At 52.3% G+C, this 17,500-nt stretch overlaps 2 protein-coding genes across 2 annotated transcripts in view; one reads left to right on the top strand and one right to left on the bottom strand.

The window, feature by feature from the left end:
• Nucleotides 1-17,500, bottom strand: part of snd1 (staphylococcal nuclease and tudor domain containing 1) — a 145,377-nt gene that overhangs the window by 78,144 nt on the left and 49,733 nt on the right. The gene's annotated exons all lie outside the window — the stretch shown is intronic.
• Nucleotides 265-3,662, top strand: lrrc4.1 (leucine rich repeat containing 4.1). The gene has a single exon (XM_084701825.1). The coding sequence runs from the start codon at nt 268-270 to the stop codon at nt 3,115-3,117; it is 2,850 nt and encodes a 949-aa protein (XP_084557951.1). The 5' UTR covers nt 265-267; the 3' UTR covers nt 3,118-3,662.

Raw genomic sequence — 17,500 nt, forward strand, 5'->3', positions numbered from 1 at the left:
TATGAGTGTTGTCAATGGAAACAAAGCTAGCGTCTCACTTAATCCGGGATAGGGCCAATCCCCGTTCTCCCTCCGTCACCCAGAATCCCAAACCTCCTCCCTTTATACTTTCCACTCCCTCTTCACCTCCCCGGCCCTGAATCCACCGCAGACCGGCCTACCGAACCCCCCCCCCCCCCCCCGACAGCCCCCCTCCAACGGCCCCCGTCCCCCCGCCACCCTCCCCACCTCCCCCCAGACGATGCTGAATTATGAACGTGCCACATCATGAGTCTCCTTGGGCGGGTAGCCGTGCGTCGAGCCAGGAAAACCGCCCTGCTCTGTGTCGTGTTTCTGATGGCTCGGGCGTGGAGCAGCGCTCCCATGGCCCTGGCAGGCGCGGCGCCCGCGGCCCCGGGGCCCCAGAGCTGCCCGTCGCAGTGCTCCTGCAGTAGCCAGCTGGGCAAGGTGGTGTGCACCCGCCGGGGGCTCACCCGCGTGCCTCTTGGCATCCCCCCCAACACGCGCCACCTCAACCTGATGGAAAATGCCATTGACGCGGTGCAGGCCGACTCCTTCCGCAACCTCCACCACCTGGAGGTGCTGCAGCTGGGGCGCAATGCCATCCGAAAGATCGAGGTCGGGGCCTTCAACGGCCTCACCAGCCTCAACACTCTGGAGCTATTCGACAACCGGTTGACGGTTGTCCCCAGCGGGGCCTTTGAGTACCTGTCCAAGCTGAGGGAGCTGTGGCTGAGGAACAACCCCATCGAGAGCATTTCGTCCAACGCCTTCAACCGGGTGCCCTCGCTGATGCGGCTTGACCTGGGAGAGCTGAGAAAGTTGGACTTCATCTCCGAGGGAGCGTTCGAGGGTCTGCAGAACCTCAAGTACCTCAACCTGGGCATGTGCAACATCCGAGGGGAGATGCCCAACCTCAGCCCTCTGAAAGGCCTGGAAGAGCTGGAGATTTCGGAGAACGTCTTTCCGGATATCAAGCCTGGTTCCTTCCGGGGCCTGGGCTCGCTGAAGAAGCTGTGGGTGATGAACTCGCAGATCGGCGCGATAGAACGCAACGCCTTCGACGACCTGACCTCCTTGGTGGAGCTCAACCTTGCTCACAACAACCTGAGCGCCTTGCCCCATGACTTGTTCTCACCCCTGAGGTACCTTGTGGAGCTTCACCTCCACCACAACCCCTGGAACTGCGGGTGCGACGCCCTGTGGTTGGCTCGCTGGCTGAGAGAGTACATCCCCACCAACTCCACCTGCTGCGGGCGTTGCCACGCGCCCGCCCAAATGCGGGGTCGCCAGCTGGTGGAGGTGGACAGGGGGGAGGGAGGCGGGTTCCAGTGCTCGGCCCCGTTCATCGGCGACGCGCCGAGGGACCTGAACATTTCGGCGGAGCGCGTGGCAGAGCTGCGCTGTCGCACGGCTCCCATGTCTTCGGTGCGCTGGCTGCTGCCCAACGGGACCGTGCTCACGCACGCCTCGGGACACCCCAGGATATCAGTACTCAACGACGGCACGCTGAACTTCTCCAACGTCCTGGCAGGGGACACGGGGACTTACACCTGCATGGTGTCGAACGCGGCCGGGAACTCCAACGCCTCAGCCTACCTCAACGTGAGCGCGGCCGAGCTGAACACCTCCAACCTGAGCTACTTCACCACGGTGACGGAGGAGGTGTTGGGCCCCACCACCGAGATGCCCAAAACCAAGACCACACCCAACGCTGCGGCGGCGGCGGGGGCTGGGGTGGCTGGAGGAGGAGGGCCGGGGACAACAACCACGACGGCTTTGCCCTCCGTCTTCCAGCCCGTCTTCATCTCCACCCCGACCGTGCTCCTACAGAGCACCGAATCCCCGGGCCGGGGGAAGCCGTCGGTGGTGCCGGCGTCCAAGGCCACCACGGGGCGTCCCCCCGGCACCAGCCTGGACGAGGTGATGAAGACCACCAAGATCATCATTGGATGCTTCGTGGCAGTCACCCTCTTGGCCGCCGTCATGCTCATCGCCTTCTACAAGCTGAGGAAGAGGCACCAGCAGCGGAGCACGGTGGCAGCCGCCCGCACGGTGGAGATCATCGCCGTGGACGAGGAAGACCTGCCCCCCCCTGCCTCGGCGGCCAACGAGGGAGTGCTCAGACTGCCCGAGATCCACGACCACAACAGCATCCACAAACTGGACTATGTCAGCCACAAGACAGACTACGGCTTCCACAAGCCGAAAGCGGACTACATTACCCACAAACCCAAGCCCGATTACGCAATCCACAAGCCCAGGGCTGAATACACAACTTATAAGCCCACTGTTGACTACACTACCAACATTTCGGACTACAACACTCACAAATCCACACCTGATTTCAGCCTTCATAGAACAAAGCCTGACTATAGTCCATTCAGACCAGACTACAGTACTCAAAAGTTTAAAACAGATTACAGCCAATCAAAAAATGAATATGGAACCCACCCGAAAACTAAACCGGACTACAGTCCATTTAAACCAGACTACAGCACTCACCCAAGACCCAGACCAGACTACACCCCATGCAAACCGGAATACAGCACCCAACCAAAACCCAAACACGACTACAGTCCATTGAAATCGGACTACAGCACCCACCCAAAACCAAAACCTGACAGCAGTCCATTTAAACCAGACTACAGCACTCACCCAAGACCCAGACCAGACTACAGCCCATTCAGGTACGAGTACAGCACCCAGCCCAAACCCAAACCAGACTCCCACAAACCAAAACTTGACAACAGCACCTACAAACAAGCCTCTGAATACACCCCCCCCCACAAGGCTGGGCCAGATTACAGCGTATTCAAGACTGATTTCAGCTCTCACAAACCAGACTACAGCCCCTTTAAGTCAGACTACAGCCCCCACAAGGCAGACTACGTCAACCAGAAACCCCAAATGGATTACAGTCCCCAGAAGGTGGACTTCAGCACCCTAAAGCCCAAATACAACACCTACAAACCAACGGGACACGGGGCCAAATGGACAGAAAACAACATTGGAAACTCCCTCCCTCGAACCTTGCCCAGCACCATGACAACCATGCCTGAGCCCTTTGTCATTAAAACACACACCAAGGAGAAGGTACAGGAGACTCAGATATAGCATCTCTGATGCTACCACCCCCCTGCCCCAACCCCTAAGGCCCATGACACAGTCCCCAACCTTCATACATACCATGCAATAGAATGCACAACTTAAAAAAGGACAGGAACATTCTTTTTTTTTGTACAGAGTGCAAAACGTAAAAAGACTTGATTTCTTGTTGTAAATGCTTATAAATAAATATATATATGGAAAAATTGAAACTACCATGGGCTGGTGATAGAGAAGCATATTATATTAAAAAGAAATAAATTGAAACTATTTTCTAACTTGTAACTTCTATTTAAAAAGATGAGATGTTTAAGATGATGTCTTGACTTTGACAAATGAGGGAAGTCTTGTTTTAAAAAGGGGCATTCTTTGTGATTTTTAAACCATACTACACAGAATGCAGTGACAAGAGAAAAAAAAAATCTGAAAAAAACACCTTTATACCGAAAAGACTTTCTTTAAAAAACAGAAAAAGGTCAGTGTTGATATTTACAGGTTTATCTTGTAAAAGCACCATGAATTTGTACTGTGCCAAATGTTATAAATGCAATAAAATGGATTTTTGGAAGAAAAAAAACAACAAAAAAAAGAAAGCATTAGAGAGAGATTATGTTTTTTTCCTCGTCTTTCTCCCCGGCGTACTGTAGCGATCAGCCAAACACTTTAGACTCTGCACCAAGACTCTGCAGCTGCCTTAACCCTGCGAGTGCTGAATGACTCACGCACAATGGATCGTGTTGCACAAGACCCAGTGTTTTCCTATCTTGATGTTATTTAGCACAAGCTGTATCTGCAGTGAGGGAGCAGTGCTTTTACAACGCGTATCAAGTCTGTCACAGCGTAGGAGCTGCCATGGCTTCAGGTGTTGTTGGTTCATACTGTGTCACCCATATTCTCCCTGCGTAACGTGTCAAGTAAAGTCATCAAGATGAAAAACTGCTTGTTTTAAATATGTCCATTAAGGCACGTGGTACTATAGAGCTGTAGCGATGGTTTAGTAATTGGATATAGTACAGTGTGGATAATACTAATGTGTGGCTATTGTGTTATATATCCAGTGCTTCCAATCCCACTAAGTAGGATCTGTCACAAGGCTAATCAGTAAATACGAATGACATGTTCAGGTGAAATATCATTGCAGTAAGAGCACATTAACACACAAAAAGCTATGCTCCTTTCTCATTTTCATTGCATTCCCAGCTGTTGAGCTTTCATCCATCAACACATGGCTTTACGGTGACAAATGCTCCGGGTCTAGCTGTTAACTGTGCATTCTTTATCTTCGACAATATCCCTCTCAATCTTAATACTCTCTCCCACCTTCTGTTGAACTGAAAGGGAGAGAGGGAGAGAGACAGATGCAGAGAGAGGGAGAGAGAGACCGATGCAGAGAGAGTGAGAGAGAGACAGATGCCATGTACTTGGGCAGGGTCTTATGGACATGTGGAACAGCGCTGGAGGAAAGCTAGTTAGCATGACATGCCACACAGAGCTGCAGTTCCTCTCCTTAAGCATGCTGGTTACACCAGGGTGTGGGAGCCATAACAACCTTGGCGCTGAAGCCCCGGGGACTCGCTGGCATGAAAGAAATGATCAACGCTGGGAGGAGGGAGGGGGACAGATAACACAGACAGCGGGGAAGATAGGCCCTCGTGTTATACAGCCTGGTGTTATACAGCCTGGTGTTATACAGCCTGGTGTTATACAGCCTGGTGTTATACAGCCTGGTGTTATACAGCCTGGTGTTATACAGCCTGGTGTTATACAGCCTGGTGTTATACAGCCTGGTGTTATACAGCCTGGTGTTCTAGAGCCTGGTGTTCTAGAGCCTGGTGTTATACAGCCTGGTGTTATACAGCCTGGTGTTCTAGAGCCTGGTGTTCTAGAGCCTGGTGTTATACAGCCTGGTGTTATACAGCCTGGTGTTATACAGCCTGGTGTTCTAGAGCCTGGTGTTATACAGCCTGGTGTTATACAGCCTGGTGTTCTAGAGCCTGGTGTTCTAGAGCCTGGTGTTATACAGCCTGGTGTTATACAGCCTGGTGTTATACAGCCTGGTGTTATACAGCCTGGTGTTATACAGCCTGGTGTTCTAGAGCCTGGTGTTATACAGCCTGGTGTTCTAGAGCCTGGTGTTCCAGAGCCTGGTGTTCTAGAGCCTGGTGTTCTAGGGCCGTAAAAGACGAGAGACATATTGGGGGGTGACGACCAGGCTCAAGCGGTCTGTGCGAATGATTAAAATCTGATTGGACGATAATTGGCACAGCCTGGCCTGACACACCCCTTCCATAAATCAGAAATAAATAAAAAGACAGAACTGTCTGGAGGAGAGTGATGTCACTACGACCACGGTCGGCCGGTCAATAACCGGTCCGCTGAGCGGAGAGCCGGTAGCCGGTTAACGGGCGCGCTTGCCCCTTCTCCCTGTCACCGGTTTACGTAACGGGCTCTGGGACAAGGGAGAAAGCGAGCGAGGCGGATGAACGAGTGCCTGCAAGCGCTCTTTTTTAATACTTCCATTGTGGCCTCTTTATTCCTTTATTTGCACTGGAGAGAGTGATGGTGTAGGAGGGGGAGGAGGGGTGAGAGTGGGCCTTGTGCTGCAGAGTGGGAAAGACAGCTAAAAAGAGAGAGGGAGAGAGTGGTCGAGAGAGGTAGAGTGTGGCAGAGGGGACGGTAGATGGAGGGGGTTTGTCATGTGCTTAACCTGCAGTCGTGAGCTGTCAGAGAGGCAGAGTGATGGCTGTGTTGGAGGGGGTGACAGTGCTGTTCTGGGAGTTTAGACAGGATGGATGCAGGAAGAGAGGTGAAGCCTGCAGCTCAGCTCCTTTCAGATGCAGAGAGACAACGTGGGCAGCGGGAGATTACCACAGACATGTTTGAGGGATCCATATGGACAGTTAATGTATTTTCCTCTCATACACACACACGTAAACCGGACCATAATCTCCATTTTACTCACTCGCACGCACATACATACATAATCTTAGATTTCAGCAATCATATCCACAGTCCCACAGAGCTGGTAAGCAGTTGGAATCTGTCCCCAACGCAAGAACACAAATGCTTAGATTACACTAGACACAGTCACATTTGCTTGGAAACACACAACAACAGAATAAATCTCAACAGAGCCATCACAACCACTCAACCTTGTACGCACACACACACACACACACTGCACCACAGTTTTCCTGAAGCTGCCCCACCCCTCTCTCTCCACCATCACCTCCCCTCCTGTTAGGATGAATATAGATCTCTCTCCTGCATCGTTGACCATCATCGCTGGTCAATTAGGCTCAACTGAGATGTGCTTCAGTCCCATAAGACCTGTTCCCCCGCCTCTCTCAGTCCTCGTGACTCACCACTCGCCCTGAGACACGCAGCGTCTCTCCAGGTACCGAATGAGACAAGATACATCAAGCAGCCTTTGTGAGGGGGACGGTGTGTGTGTGTGTGTGTGTCACTAGTCAGCATGAATTTGGGTTGAGGTTAAATCAGTAAAGAGGACAGAGAAAATGGAGAGAAAAGGTCAGGAACACAGAGGAACAGAGAGAGGAACACAGAGAGGAACACAGAGAGGAACACAGAGAGGAACACAGAGAGGAACACAGAGAGGAACACAGAGAGGAGCACAGAAAGGAACACAGAGAGGAACACAGAGAGGAACAGAGAGAGGAACACAGAGAGGAACAGAGAGAGGAACACAGAGAGGAACACAGAGAGGAGCACAGAAAGAGGAACACAGAGAGGAGCACAGAGAGGAACACAGAGAGGAGCACAGAGAGGAACACAGAGAGGAGCACAGAGAGGAACACAGAGAGGAGCACAGAGAGAGGAACACAGAGAGGAGCACAGAAAGAGGAACACAGAGAGGAGCACAGAGAGGAACACAGAGAGGAGCACAGAGAGGAACACAGAGAGGAGCACAGAGAGGAACACAGAGAGGAGCACAGAGAGGAACAGAGAGAGGAGCACAGAGAGGAGCACAGAGAGGAGCACAGAGAGGAACACAGAGAGGAGCACAGAGAGGAACACAGAGAGGAGCACAGAGAGGAGCACAGCACTACTTATTACAGCAGCTGACACGTGAGAAACTCCTTCTCTGGAATGTTCATGCAGTGTTGATTCAACAATATAACTGGACTAAAGAATACAGCTCAGTATCTACAAACTTAACTTCAGGAATCTGTGTGTGTGTGTGAAGAAAGAAAGGAGAGGAGTAAATGAAAGTCAGCTGAACACAGTCGTCAGTCCTGGTGTTTGAGTCTGCTGTACCAGCTCACTAATCCGTCCTGATGTGGTAACCGGAGCTACGCCGTAACGTGGGGCAGGGTCAGTAGGCAGGGCAGCGAGGGGGCGGGGCCAGAGGCGGCATGCATCCGTGGAAGGCAGGCCGGAGAGAGGCCTGTACTAGCAAGAGGCTAGCAGGAGGCTAGCAGGAGGCAAGCAGGAGGCTGTGTGCTTCATTAACAATTAGGAAGCCATTTGGAAAGATGAGCATGGCAGCCTGCATCGACTTAGACACAGCTCACAGAGTCTGGGGAGGGGGGGGAGAGAGAGAGAGAGAGAGAGAGAGAGAGAGAGAGAGAGAGAGAGAGAGAGAGAGAGAGAGAGAGAGAGAGAGAGAGAGAGAGAGAGAGAGAGAGAGAGAGAGAGAGAGAGAGAGAGAGAGAGAGAGAGAGAGAGAGAGAGAGAGAGAGAGAGAGAGAGAGAGAGAGAGAGAGAGAGAGAGAGAGAGAGAGAGAGAGAGAGAGAGAGAGAGAGAGAGAGAGAGAGAGAGAGAGAGAGAGAGAGAGAGAGAGAGAGAGAGAGAGAGAGAGAGAGAGAGAGAGAGAGAGAGAGAGAGAGAGAGAGAGAGAGAGAGAGAGAGAGAGAGAGAGAGAGAGAGAGAGAGAGAGAGAGAGAGAGAGAGAGAGAGAAAAAAAACAAAAAAGAGCAAGATGGAGAGGAGAGGCAAACCGCTAAGGAAAGCAGCAACACAAAAAAGCGAGAGGGAGAGAAGACATCTGTGAAAGATAAGTGCTGGAGTGGGATAAGCAAGCTGATAAAAGATAAGGGTTTGTGAAAGATTAAATGCAATGGAATGAATAATACCCACAACAGAGAGAGAGAGAGAGAGAGAGAGAGGGGAGTAGAAATGGAGAGAAAGAGAGAGAAGTAAGGGGGAGGGAGGGAGACATAGAGAGAGCACAGCGAACATGATGCAAGACTGCCAGCTAGAGATGGAACAGGATATAGCCCCGGTGGCCTGCCTGGGATTGGTGGATATGGTCCTGGTGCCTGCCTGGGATTGGTGGATATGGTCCTGGTGCCTGCGTGATATTGGTGGGACGGCGGGGGTGTGAGGGAGGGGGCAGGCTCTGTCTGAAGATACAGTTGATAGGATGTACAGATACCAGTTAATGGGCTGCAACACTAGAGATCTGGGAGGGGAAGGGTCAAAGTAAATATGAGAGACAGAGCGGACATAATGGTATCCTCTCCTCCTTGTGTGTTTGTGTGTGTGCGTGTTTATCTAAGCGTAATCAAGATGACATTGCATTAACCATAAGGGTCAAACTCTTTTTGCTAGCTGTAAAAAGACGTTCTTCTGTTGCAGAAGCAGTATACGTTCATCATTAAAGCTGATTCTGGAATGCCACTCCGGCTACCTCCAAGCCCATAACTCAGTCTCTAATTACATCATCAATCAGAGTAAAAAGATGCTGTTTTGGCACTCAACATGTGGGACCAGGCTGAGGGAGCAGTAACAGTGGCTAAAAGGCTAGCAGAGGCATTACACAAGTTATTACATAAGCATGGATGCACAGAGGACTCTGTTTTTATGAGTCAGTGCTGAGCTTGTTTTGGGCCAATTAAAGATGTGCTACTAGCATGGGGGCACCGTGTGCCAGGGGGCTGGGAGGCCTCGCGAGGCTGAGAGGCTTTGCATGGTCGGGAGGTTGAGAGGCTGGGAGGTTGAGAGGCCTCGCATGGCTGGGAACAGCGATGGCGGGATGGAGTGAATAAAGGAGAGGAAATGAGGAGGAGGAAATAAACGTGCTCCATGCTTGGTTTGCTGCAGCATGGCTGACACAGCTGAGGCACCTGGTGTTAGGAACGACCTGTTGTCGTCCAGAACAGACATAGATCTTTGAGGGAATGCAAACCACGGGGTGACAGTTTTAGGTTTTTATTCCCCCCCTAAAATATATCAAAAGGTTGTTTTGTTAGTAGACCATGTATAACATCTTAAGTATATTTGCCATAGAAAATGTAAAAATAGTGAGAAAGGCGGGCTGCTGGTTGAAGGAGCTAGTTTGTTTTGGTTGGAGTCCTTAAGTACTGTTTTATAGTCTGTCTGCAGGGTGATATACAGCTCTGGATCGATCTACTCTGGATCTGTTCTGGATCTGTTCTGGATCTGTTCTGGATCTGTTCTGGATCTGTTCTGGATCTGTTCTGGATCTGTTCTGGATCTGTTCTGGATCTGTTCTGGATCTGTTCTGGATCTGTTCTGGATCTGTTCTGGATCTGTTCTGGATCTGTTCTGCCCAGAGGCAACACAGCCACTGTCTGATGAGTGTAGTCCACCGGGTGAGATCGCTGTGTCCTAAATCATCTGCTCCAGGGCAGTGCTGCTGTCAGCGCTGGACACACACACACACGGTAAAAAAAACACAGTTTGGATCACACTCACTTAAGAACAGACACACAAAACGGAGAACACACAGGGAACACGCACACACAGGGAATATGAAGTCACCCTCCATTAACCTCCCAACAGCTCTGTTCTACCTGTCCTCGTCTCAGAAGTTACTTAGTGCTTTTTCATACTCACACACACACACACACACCCACTGATATATACAAACACACACACACACACAGACACACACACACACTGATATATACAAACACACACACACACACACACCCACTGATATATACAACCACACACACACACACACACACACACACACACACACACACACACACACACACACACACACACACACACACACACACACACACACACACACACACACACACACACACACACACACACACAGGCCTGAGCACTTGATTTGCCTTTCTGCGGTGACTTCGCCTTAAAGCTCTCCCCCTCCCACACTCTCTGGTTCCATGGTGTCATTAGCATGGATCACCAGGGCCCCCTCTGTGGCCCCCCTCTGTGGCCCCCCTCTGTGGCCCCCCTCCAGGCCCCCCTGGTGGGCACAACGGATTTCCACCATCCTTGGAGCCCCCCCAACAGCTCTACAGCACCGCCCACTTCAACACCACTTCAACAACATGCAAATGTGTTATAAAAGGCTCTGAGAGAACACGGGTGTGTGTATATGGTGTGTGTGTGTTTATGGTGTGTGTGTGTGAGTGTGTGTGTGTGTTTATGGTGGGTGTGAGTGAGTACGTAGCAGTAAACAAGGATAACTGGGTGCTCCTGTCCATCACGATCCCTTCTCCCAAAAAAAGCATCTATGAGCAAAAATGGAGGTCTATGAGGAGGGGAAAAAAGAGATATTACAAATTGAAAGTGTAGACATGACTTCATTGTGAGTGGCCCAGGGAGCCAGCAGCCTAGAGCTCTTCCCTGCCAGAGAGACTTCAAAGAAAGAGCAGAGCGAGAGGAGAGAGGGAGAAAATTAAACAAGGTAGCTACTTAGAGCGGCGCGCTATCAAAGACACTGTGATTCAGTGTGTCAGAAGAGAGAATCAGTACAACGATATAGCTACAGGAGAGGGAGGGAGGGAGTGGTGATGGGAGGTTAAGTCCTGACAAACCTTTCCTCCTCACATTTCCAGCAGTGTCTCTCTGATTATGGACAGTGTATCTGGGTGTATAACTCCACTCTCAGATCCAGTCAGTGTGACGGAGGATGGGGCTGAAAGGATGACAAATAGGATTCCAAGCAGCATTTCTATGGCGATTTGTAGGACACAGGTTTCCTGTGTGTGTGTGTGTGGTGTGTGTGTGTGTGCGTGTGTGTGGTGTGTGTGGTGTGTGTGGTGTGTGTGTGTGTGTGTCCATGTGGTAATCTGTACAGATCGATATGCATCCTCACTGCAGCACATTGTGAGACAGAAAACCCACTGCGTTATGGGAAATGGAGTCTCTCGGCTCCTGGAACTCTTATTTAGTGGGGCCATTAGGAAAGCAACAGGACACCGCATCATCACTTAATGTAAATGTGGTGAAGAGATGGATACAAATCCAATACATTAAGATATAGCCAAAGTGCTTATGGTGAATTCATTGGCTGCTGCTTTTATGAGGAAGAGAGGCCTTGCTCCAATCACAGCTCTCAGTTTTAATGGACCCCAAATAAATTCTGCCTGCTTGAAATACAGTGAGTGCTTAACAAGGGGGAGAGTTAGAGAAGGAATTCACACTCGGTTCTAAAAGAGCCAGAAGAAAGGGGGAAAAAGCCTATTTATAATCCTGGAGGTTCTTTCATGTTCTCATTTTGACAAGCGATAAATCAGGGTGCCCTTTTGACAGAGAGCTACAAACAGGTCCACTGCAGCCAACCCTGCGACACAGAACAAGACGTAGGAAAGAAACAGTGTGTGTGTGTGTGTGTGTGTGTGAAGGTGACCGTGTCAGTCACAGTGTCTGGCCTTCAGGGACAAGTGTCCCATCAGTCAGAGCAGAGAGAGGGAACTAACATCTCACCTTTTTGGGAGCTTTTATTTATTGAGAGAGAAAAGACATGCAGAAAGGGCCTGAGCCGGATTTGAACCCAGACCGCAGGTTAGCGGTTAGCCTAAGTGGTGCCCAGTGAGATACCGGTGGCACTGAAGACGAAGCCATCAACGTTCAGAAACGTTCCCAGAATGCCCTCCTGCAAGGTGAGGGTGTCCTGGTGCTGTCAGTCCAGCACTGCCTCCGGTCTCCAGCAGAGAGCCTTGACCAACAGGGGGCGCACATCACACCCCATCATCACACAGGAGAGGATGGGAGAACAGCAACGAGGGGGTGTGGCTGTGTTAGAGGTGTGTGTGTGTGTGTGTGTGCCATGCAGGGTCAATGTTTTACAGTGCTTCTCTAATCTGAGTCAAGGGCTCTGCAGGAGCAGGGAGGGAGGGAGGCAGGGAGGCAGGCAGGGAGGCAGGCAGGGAGGCAGGCAGGGAGGCAGGCAGGGAGGGAGGCAGGGAGGGAGGCAGGGAGGGAGGGAGGGAGGGAGGGAGGGAGGGAGGGAGGGAGGGAGGGAGGGAGGGAGGGAGGGAGGGAGGGAGGGAGGGAGGGAGGGAGGGAGGGAGGGAGGGAGGGAGGGAGGGAGGGAGGGAGGGAGGGAGGGAGGGAGGGAGGGAGGGAGGGAGGGAGGGAGGGAGGGAGGGAGGGAGGGATCCTTAGATGGTCTGAATCCTTCAGATTAGTGAAGCATGTGTGAAACAGGAGCAATGTCTATTTTGGTCTGTCTCTATGACAACGGACAACAAGTCCAATTCAACCTTCAAAAGAAATATCCTTAACTATTAGAACAACCTGACATTATGTGGGCTGGGCAGCAATGCTGAATTTAGATTAAAAACAAGGGAAAAGCATACATATACATATTTGGCTTTGGGACAGAGGCCTGGCGTGTGCCCTCAGCACCTGCTGGCTGTCTCTGTCCCCACAGGAGACCACCACAGGGAGAGATGAGAGAAGAGGAGAGATATGGAGGGAGGAGGAGAGAGGGGAGAGATGGAGGGAGGAGATGAGAGAAGGAGGGGAGAGATGGAGGGAGGAGGAGAGAGGGGAGAGATGGAGGGAGGAGATGAGAGAAGGAGGGGAGAGATGGAGGGAGGAGGAGAGGGGAGAGATGGAGGGAGGAGGAGAGGAGAGATATGGAGGGAGGAGGAGAGAGGGGAGAGATGGAGAGAGGAGATGAGAGAAGGAGGGGAGAGATGGAGGGAGGAGGAGAGGGGAGAGATGGAGAGAGGAGATGAGAGAAGGGGGGAAGAGATGTAGGGGGGAGGAGACATGGAGGGAGGAGGAAAGTGGAGAGATGGAAGGAGGAGAATAGAGAGGGAGAGGACCGAGAGAGGAGATGAGAGAAGGAGGAGAAGAGAGGGAGCTCAAACACCTCCCACTCCATCATCATCAGCCCTGCTAACAGTTAGCTCACAGCCCTACAACCATTAGCATTGTTTCACTACACGCCTGCAAGTGGGTGTGGATTGTTTTCAACCAAAAGAATTCATTACACTTTGCAGCCAGTGGGACAATGTGAAGGCTCCAAGGGGGGGAGCCGCGATACAGAGCGCTACGCCGACTGACTTGAGAGGTGTGTGTGAGACTTCCAACCAGTCCACACACACACACACACACACACACAGTAGACATGGCTTATTGTGCGCCTCACAACAAACACACACCCAGGACCCTCACACACACCCAGGACCCTCACACACACCCAGGACCCTCACACACACCCAGGACCCTCACACACACCCAGGACCCTCACACACACCCAGGACCCTCACACACACCCAGGACCCTCACACACACCCAGGACCCTCACACACACCCAGGACCCCCTCGACAGCCCCTGCTGGTAAAGGAGAGATGAGGAACACAGGGAGAGGGTCTTCTACATCAAGGACCATGTGTTGCCTCTAGTGCCAGCTCCATCTGATGGCCTCCTCTCCTGTCCTGCTAGTCAGGGAGGAGAGAGAGAAGAAGCATGTGGAGAGAGAGAGAGAGAGAGGGAGAGAGAGAGAGAGGGAGAGAGAGAGAGAGAGAGAGAGAGGGAGGGGGAGAGAGAGGGAGGGGGAGAGAGAGAGAGAGAGACAGAGGGAGAGAGAGAGAGGGAGGGGGAGAGAGAGAGAGACAGAGAGAGAGAGAGAGAGAGAGAGAGAGAGAGAGAGAGAGAGAGAGGGAGGGGGAGAGAGAGAGGGAGAGAGGGAGGGGGAGAGAGAGAGAGACAGAGGGAGAGAGAGAGAGAGGGAGGGGGAGAGAGAGAGAGAGAGAGAGAGAGAGAGGGAGGGGGAGAGAGAGAGAGAGAGAGAGAGAGAGAGAGAGAGAGAGAGAGAGAGAGAGAGAGAGAGAGAGAGAGAGAGACCAGGTGTGTGTTACAGGAAGGAACAGGGAGAAACAGTGACAGAGCACAGGTTGGCTGTTTTCACCATGACAGCTGTCTTGTGTGCGTTTGTGTTTTCGATCCAAAACAACTTCAGAGCCAGGGGGGCTGGTGGTGTATGATCGCTGTTGTCATGGGAACCATCACTGATACCAAGAAACCATTACCTGCCCTCAGCTCGCTGACACACACACACACACACACACCAAATAATCAGAGATGCCAGGCGTGGACAGGCGTGCCCACAGACTCCCAGGCCTGCCTGCCTGCCCCCAGGTGGTGCCCATGTGAGGGAAGGCGAGAGCGGGGAGCAGCTGAACCCAGGTCCCTGAAGAACAACCGTTTCCATGGAAGTCCAGTCTCAACACCAGCTACTAGCACAGCAACACAACTCAGAAACACAGAGAGAGGGAGAGAGAGAGGGAAAGGAGGAGAGAAGGAGGGAGGGAGAGGAGGAGAGAAAGAGGGAGGGCGAGGAAGAGAGAGGGAGAGAAGGGAGGGAGGAGGAGGGAGGGAGAGGAGGAGGGAGGGAGGAGAGAAGGAGAGGAGGAAAGAAGGAGGGGAGGGAGGGAGAGAAGGAGGGAAGGAGAGGAGGAAAGAAGGAGGGGAGGGAGGGAGAGAGAAGGTCGTAGCAGTAGTCTATGTATATACTGAAGCTAATATAGTGTGCGTTCGTCGGTACTTAGTCAAAAGATCCCCTAATCCCCTGTGCCATGCAGGGGCCTGTTCATACCCTGTCCAGCCTGTGCCAGGACAGGAAGTAGACAGGAAGTAGACAGGAAGTAGAGAAGAAGTAGACAGGAGGGGGGGTGAACGATGGGGTGAGACACATGGACAAAATCCTCTTTGCACAGTGGGTCTATTTCTCCATGTTAGTACATGGACACACACACACACACACACACACTCTCCCAGACGAGGGCTGTTGTCAGTTACTTCACTTAGTGAAGAGGCAGGGCCATGTGCTTGTGTGCTGGCCAACACTATTCACCAGTACTCCACCAGTAGTGTGTGTGTGGGTCCATGTACTAACATATAGAAACATACCTAACCAGGCCATATAGGCTTATGGGGTTGTGTGTGTGTGTGTGTGTGAGGGAGGGTTACGTAAACTCCAGAAGAAGTCCCCTGCACACTACCGCTACACACACACTGTGTGCACGGCCACCACCGAACACAACCCTCGACAGGAGTCGTCCAGGCGTTGCCCTGGAGACGTCACATCGCCCCGCTAGGTGGGTAAATATAGCCGTGTTTTAATTTGCTTCTAATTCGGCTGACAAACAGCCAGCAGGCCAGAGCGTTCAGGAGAGCTGCACAGTGTGGGGGAACTGGGTTACCTCTCTCTCTCTCTCTCTCTCTCTCTGTGTGTGTGTGTGTGCGTGTGTGTGTGTGTGTGTGTGTGTGTAGCCGGGCAGCGACAGTCCAGCGGTGGGGAACGTACAGGTCAAGATGTTGGGGGAGGGGGAGGGGAGGGCGACTAAAGAGACCCGCTCAGACCCCACAGAAGATGTTGAAGGAGAACAAGAGAGAGAGAGAGAGACAGAGGGAGAGAGAGAGAGGGAGGGGGAGAGAGAGAGAGAGACAGAGAGAGAGAGAGAGAGAGAGAGAGACAGAGAGAGACACAGAGAGAGAGACAGAGAGAGAGAGAGAGAGAGAGAGAGAGAGGGAGGGGGAGAGAGAGAGGGAGAGAGGGAGGGGGAGAGAGAGAGAGACAGAGGGAGAGAGAGAGAGAGGGAGGGGGAGAGAGAGAGAGAGAGAGAGAGAGAGAGAGAGAGAGAGAGAGAGAGAGAGAGAGGGGTCTCTTCACAAACAAGCTCTTGTCAGATCCAGCTCCTTAGTCACTTAGCAACACACTGACTCCTCCAGCCGAGCGGAGGAGGAAGGAGAGGAAGGAGAAGAGAGGAGTCAATGACTGCCCACCCCACACAGGAGCAGTGGGAGGAGGTGATGAAAGGAGGTACGCAAGAGGAGGAAGAAGAAAGAGAGAGAGAGATGAGGGTGAGAGAAAGAGAGAGGGAGGGTTGGAGAGATCAAGGAGTCAATGACTGCCCATCCCACACAGAAACAGAGGGAGGAGGAGGAGGAGGGGATGAAAGGAGAATGACTCGCTAGCTGCTGTATAATGGGCTGGGTGAATCATAGTGGAGAAAAGATCTGCAGAGATAACTACCATCACACACCGAGGGATGGACACACTCACTCACTCACTATGGGGTAGGGTCAGGCAGGGGTAGGGTCAGGCAGGGGTAGGGTCAGGCAGGGGTAGGGTCAGGCAGGGGTAGGGTCAGGCAGGGGTAGGGTCAGGCAGGGGTAGGGTCAGGCAGGGGTAGGGTCAGGCAGGGGTAGGGTCAGGCAGGGGTAGGGTCAGGCAGGGGTAGGGTCAGGCAGGGGTAGGGTCAGGCAGGGGTAGGGTCAGGCAGGGGTAGGGTCAGGCAGGGGTAGGGTCAGGCAGGCTCCTCCCTGGGGAGAGACCAGTCCACCCCGGAGAGACCAGTCCACCCCGGAGAGACCAGTCCACCCCAGAGAGACTAGTCCACCCCAGAGAGACCAGTCCACCCCAGAGAGACCAGTCCACCCAGGCGGACACTAACCCTCGAAACAAGACGTCCAGAGAGACAAGAGAGAAACAGAGCGTGAGAATGAGAGAGAGAGAGCGTGAGAGAGACAGAGAAAGATCTACCTGCAGCACAACATGCATTATTCACTGCTAGATGTCTTGCCTGGTGCCCTTGACGAGCAGGAGGACTGAGATGATCAGCAGGTCCCCCTGGACACACACACACACTCAGTTGCACACACAGTCACACACACACAGTAACACACTCACTGTAACACACAGGCTTTGCCATCGTACTATGACAGTAATTTGACTTTTAGAATGATTTGAAGCACTAGTCGATGACACAGCATGACTCAGGCAGGTGTGTGAGATTGAGTGGTTTCAGTGACTAGTCTAGGTTAGCATTGCTCTCTGCAGGACAAGGCCCCGATGCTGTTCATTATCCAACCCATCCCCCACATCACCATCACCGCTACACACAGGAGAGAGAGAGAGAGAGAGAGAGAGAGAGAGAGAGAGAGACAGAGACAGAGAGAGAGAGAGACAGAGAGACAGAGACAGAGAGAGAAAACGACAGCTCTGGGTCCCGCTAAAAAGAGGGAGGGAGAGAAGGAAGAAGAAGAAGAACATCAAAAGCACAAGTTATTTGGGGGTGTTTGTGAACATGCTTTCCCAGAATCCTGCGCAGCTATTTGGCAGAGCGCGGTGGGAGAGCGAGCGAGTGTCAGTGACAGATTAAGACTGCACAGAGAGAGAGAGA

This window comes from Hypomesus nipponensis, chromosome 7 (assembly GCF_054491055.1).
Source record: "Hypomesus nipponensis isolate SF chromosome 7, ASM5449105v1, whole genome shotgun sequence".
Taxonomy (NCBI): domain Eukaryota; kingdom Metazoa; phylum Chordata; class Actinopteri; order Osmeriformes; family Osmeridae; genus Hypomesus; species Hypomesus nipponensis.